General features: G+C 44.0%; 1 protein-coding gene across 1 annotated transcript; it reads left to right on the top strand.

The window, feature by feature from the left end:
• On the top strand, window positions 1-4,045 carry cbln4 (cerebellin 4 precursor). Its single transcript, XM_046398101.1, has 3 exons — window positions 1-825; window positions 2,117-2,233; window positions 2,932-4,045. Exons 1-3 carry the CDS (start codon window positions 559-561, stop codon window positions 3,127-3,129), a joined length of 582 nt encoding a protein of 193 aa, XP_046254057.1. The 5' UTR covers window positions 1-558; the 3' UTR covers window positions 3,130-4,045.
• The last annotated feature ends 296 nt before the right edge of the window (window positions 4,046-4,341 follow it).

Below are 4,341 nucleotides of genomic sequence, written 5' to 3'. Positions count from 1 at the left end.
TAAGTTCCAAGAGATTTTCCAGAGAATTAGAGGAATATAAGCTAATATTTGTCAAATTACGCAGGGCCAGTTAATGAACTTCTACCACATGTGTGTGTGCGTAAAGTGGATGGCTGGGCGCGCACACACGCAGCACTTCACTGCGGGGAACAGCTGCTGTCAGACGCGTTACACGGAGTGGGAGTGGGGGCTATGGACGATTTCTCGACTGATTCGCCTCTCAGACAGGACCACTTTTCTCTGAAACAGTTCACATGGTCTACTTTTGTCTCATCCACCAGCTTTGAATGAGCTGAAAATGAGACGCGTGGACAACAGTCGGTGATCTCTGCGTTTCCCGGTTGTTTGCACAAGACGGTTTAGAGTTAACACGGATTCTTTGTTGCTGGTGTCTCACTCGGACATGGCACATCTCTGGATCCAGTAAGAGAATCTCACAGCGTCAGACGCGTCTGCGGCGAGGGGGACCAGCGGGAGGACTCGGAAACTTGTGTGGTGCAGGAGACGGTCTCTCTTTTCGAATCGGCGCTGCCACAGCTGTCACAGTGCGAGACAGCCATGGTGAACTCCTTCATACTGATGCTCAGCTGGACTGTGTTCTCTGAGGTGACGAGAGCTCAGAATGACACGGAGCCTATTGTCCTGGAGGGAAAATGCCTCGTGGTGTGCGACTCTAACCCGACCACGGACTGGAAGGCTTCGTCCTCTCCGCTCGGCATCTCAGTGCGCGCCGCCAACTCCAAGGTGGCTTTCTCTGCAGTCCGGAGCAACAACCACGAGCCGTCGGAGATGAGCAACAAAACCAGAATAATATACTTCGACCAGGTTAAGACCATTTTTATGAACTATACTCGTGTCAAAAAGGTGGTTCGGTTCGCTTTCAGTAGCACTTTGCGTCACTGATTTCCTGTCTGTCAAACCGGACAGTCCTCTGGTCACTTTCAGTTTTTTTAGCTCAGTTTTTATTTGTGCTGCAGAACATTAAAGTGTCAGTTGAGTGTGGCTGCGCGCCAGAGTTTAGTTTGAGGCCTGCTGCGTTTGGTCATGAGGATTCTGAGCAGGTTTGGAAGTGACCGGATTATGTTTGAGAGGCGAGCATCCTGCGGAGCCTGCACGCGCATTCATCACTTTGCCTCCGGCTACCCCCCAAGCACGCGCAGTCGCACACGCGCAATCGCACACCCTCACCTTCACACAGCTGCACACCCAAACAAATCGGGCGCCAACACAAACAGGAATGTGATTAGTCATACAGCGGTGGGCAGCGTGAGGTGTGTGCAACAGCAGCGCCGCTCAGCTGATCCTCTGCCCTCTCATTTCAATTGCATAACGTGATCTTTTGCTGTCACAACACACTGCAGCTGATATGATTGCTGTGGGCCGTATGCATGCCGTTGCTATGAAAGCCACCTCTGTCACGGGTCCTGGCTGAGGCTGCAGCGATGTCTTTAACAGGTGGGATTCAAGTGATTGAGACTCTGCAGGCACCGAGAGGGGCTTCGGTCATGACCCGGGGAGGTTGATTTTCTGTGCTAACGTAAATACTGTGCGTCTAATGTGACTGCAGGTGCTTAGTACCTTCAAGTGACACTCAGAGACAGCCTCAAGTGCTGTGCTGACTGACGTATTCAGAGTGGATCCTTTCTATCAAGCAGAAGTAAGAGAAATGTATTCCTCAGCACGCAACAATATCCACCGGGTTATTCTGCACTTAAATAATCAGAAGCAAAAAGGCCTTTGATTCTTTTTCTGGCTCATCAGTGGAAAGTGTGGAAGAAAAATCCAGTCTTTGTCCCAAAGAGGAATTTGTCTGTAAAAGTGGCTGATGAGATTAAATTCTGGTTTCATGTGGAGAAAGAAATTTAAATGCTGAGTTCAGGTCCACTGAGAGGAAATGAATTAGGGTAAATATATTTTGAAGTGTGTCGCGCTCAGTTTGTGTCGGCGCAGGAGCGAGCCTGGCAGCGACAATGCAATGAGTCCTGTGTGCACTGCTGATTTAATATTTATATATTTAATCCCAAAGCCCCATTGAAATGGAAGCCTTTGTTGAATGCTGGCTATATAAACACCTTTGTCACAATGTGGTTTTTTTTCTTTCCTTCCTCTCTCGCAGGTTCTTGTGAATATAGGAAACTACTTCACATTTGAATCAGTTTTTTTGTCCCCAAGAAAAGGAATCTACAGCTTTAACTTCCATGTCATTAAAGTGTACCAGAGCCAAACCATACAGGTATCGTTTTCTTTTTCTCTGTTCCACAGGACTGTGCAGTTGATTCAGTTGTAAACCTGTTTTAGCATTTGGGATGGGACTGTATGGGCGGGTTATTTGCTGTTTTTGAAAAAGGAAAACCCTCCTCAGTGTTATTAATATTTTAATTGGAGAAAAAAAAAGCTCAAAAATCTTCCCCTCAGTATCTCAACATAATGCAACAGCACTGGCACAACTCAACTGACTTTAATAACTACAAGAGGCCAAGATTTTAAGGCGGTACCTCAACCGTAACATTTAACCTCGATACATAAAGTACAAATCTGTTACAAAAGACAGCTGCTCTCTGTGTACATAGAGAATTTAAGTAGTTTGACTCATTTAATAACCTTCTTGCCTAAATTTTAAGTTCATTAAAACATATTGTAACATTGCTTTGAAATGGGCTGTATAAAGAAAAGCTTATTATTGTCCTGGTTGTTGATATGAAGCAGAAATCTAGGATGAGAAAAATCTCCCCTGTGCTTCCAAAAAGTCCTGCTAGCCTCCCTTCAGCACAAAGAAAAAAGACACAACCTTCCATTTTAACAATTAACATACGGTCCCTTAATGTGAACTTACTGGTCTTTTGATTGAAACATTGACTGTTGGATTTTCTTCTCTACAAATACAAAACAAACTGCGCCAAAACGTCACTAATCCTCATTTCTGTCGTCCAGGTGAACTTGATGTTGAATGGGAAACCCGTAATCTCTGCCTTTGCGGGTGACAAAGATGTGACCCGCGAAGCTGCCACTAATGGAGTTCTGCTGTATCTGGAAAAAGAGGACAAAGTCTACCTGAAGCTGGAGAAGGGAAACCTCGTTGGTGGATGGCAATACTCAACATTTTCTGGCTTTCTTGTGTTCCCTCTGTAAGAAAAAGAAAAAAAAGAGAAGAAAAGAAAAGAAAAACAAAAAAAAGAAGATCGTAAGCTGACTGACTGCTTCATAATGTGTCGTCACTGTATAATCAAAACATTGCTGCAAATGGTGGAAAGTGTTATAACAAATGGATCAGAACAGAGAGAGGAAATAAAACAGTGGAAATCATTCACATTCTCTGGAAGTACAGAGTCCCCGTCCAGATGAAAGAGACTTGAAATGTTCCCTATCACTACTGTATGTTCCTGTCACTCAAGCAGCCTCAGAGAGGAACACTGAAACATCCCAGCAGTACTCTTCAAACCTGGACTTGTTGGAATATTCTTAGCATACTGATTTTTTTTTTTTTTTTCATGGCAAGTGTTGCATTCAAGTACGTCTGCCTTTTGGGTGTAAACTGTATATGTTTGTTTTACTTTTGTGAATTGTCACCACCAATTTATTCACATTGTAAAGTCCCAGGGAGTGTCTCCTCCTGAGCCAGTTGTTTCAGGCCAAGTGGTGCAGGTCACTGATTACCACAAATATAGAAGTTGGTTAATGCTTGTTAGAAAGAGTGTTTGGTAATCAGATTACCTGAACAGGCCTACCGAGCACGGGGCCCCCGACTTAGGCCCTTTGACTTAACCTGCAAAATGTCATTGAAAGAAGTGCAAAACAACCGCAAAGAGACAGCGAACAATTTCAAAGGCGCCAACTGACCCGAACTGCCACAAAACTACTACAAAGAGACACAAAATGACCGTAAAGCATAGCAACACACTCACACAAAAGACTGCAAAGAGATGCAAAACGTCCACAAAGAGACAAAGATTTGACCACAAAGAGACAAAGATTTGACCACAAAGAGACATAAACTGATTACAAAGATAACAACATGACCACAAAGACACTACAAAACAATGCAGAAATGATCTGGTGGTTGCTTACGTGTCCAGTGGCTCCGCCCTGCTGATACTGAAATTTTCCCTTTTGATGAATTATGGTGGTCAGTTAAATGTCAACTCTGTCTCCTGGAAATTACATTCATATTCCAGCAATTTCTTTTGCCAAAATGCGTTTTAAGTGGAATGTAATTCTGGCCTGGTATATGTTATTTTGAGTAGGCAGCCTGGTGTAAAATTACTCATTTTTTATTTTAACTGTGACTCTGGAGACTTGGGTTAGCATCCTGCGTCCTGTGTGGAAGATTCTATAATCAATATT

The sequence above is a fragment of the Scatophagus argus genome, chromosome 8 (genome assembly GCF_020382885.2).
Source record: "Scatophagus argus isolate fScaArg1 chromosome 8, fScaArg1.pri, whole genome shotgun sequence".
Classification (NCBI taxonomy): Eukaryota; Metazoa; Chordata; class Actinopteri; family Scatophagidae; genus Scatophagus; species Scatophagus argus.
This window is presented reverse-complemented; position numbering and strand designations above follow the sequence as displayed.

Bases quoted from the DNA above. Each gene is read 5' to 3' on its own strand.
- cbln4 (XM_046398101.1), top strand. From the start codon at position 559: ATGGTGAACTCCTTCATACTGATGCTCAGCTGGACTGTGTTCTCTGAG. The intron at 826-2,116 runs GTTAAGACCATT...CCTCTCTCGCAG, and splicing joins GAATAATATACTTCGACCAG to GTTCTTGTGAATATAGGAAA. The intron at 2,234-2,931 runs GTATCGTTTTCT...TCTGTCGTCCAG, and splicing joins ACCAGAGCCAAACCATACAG to GTGAACTTGATGTTGAATGG.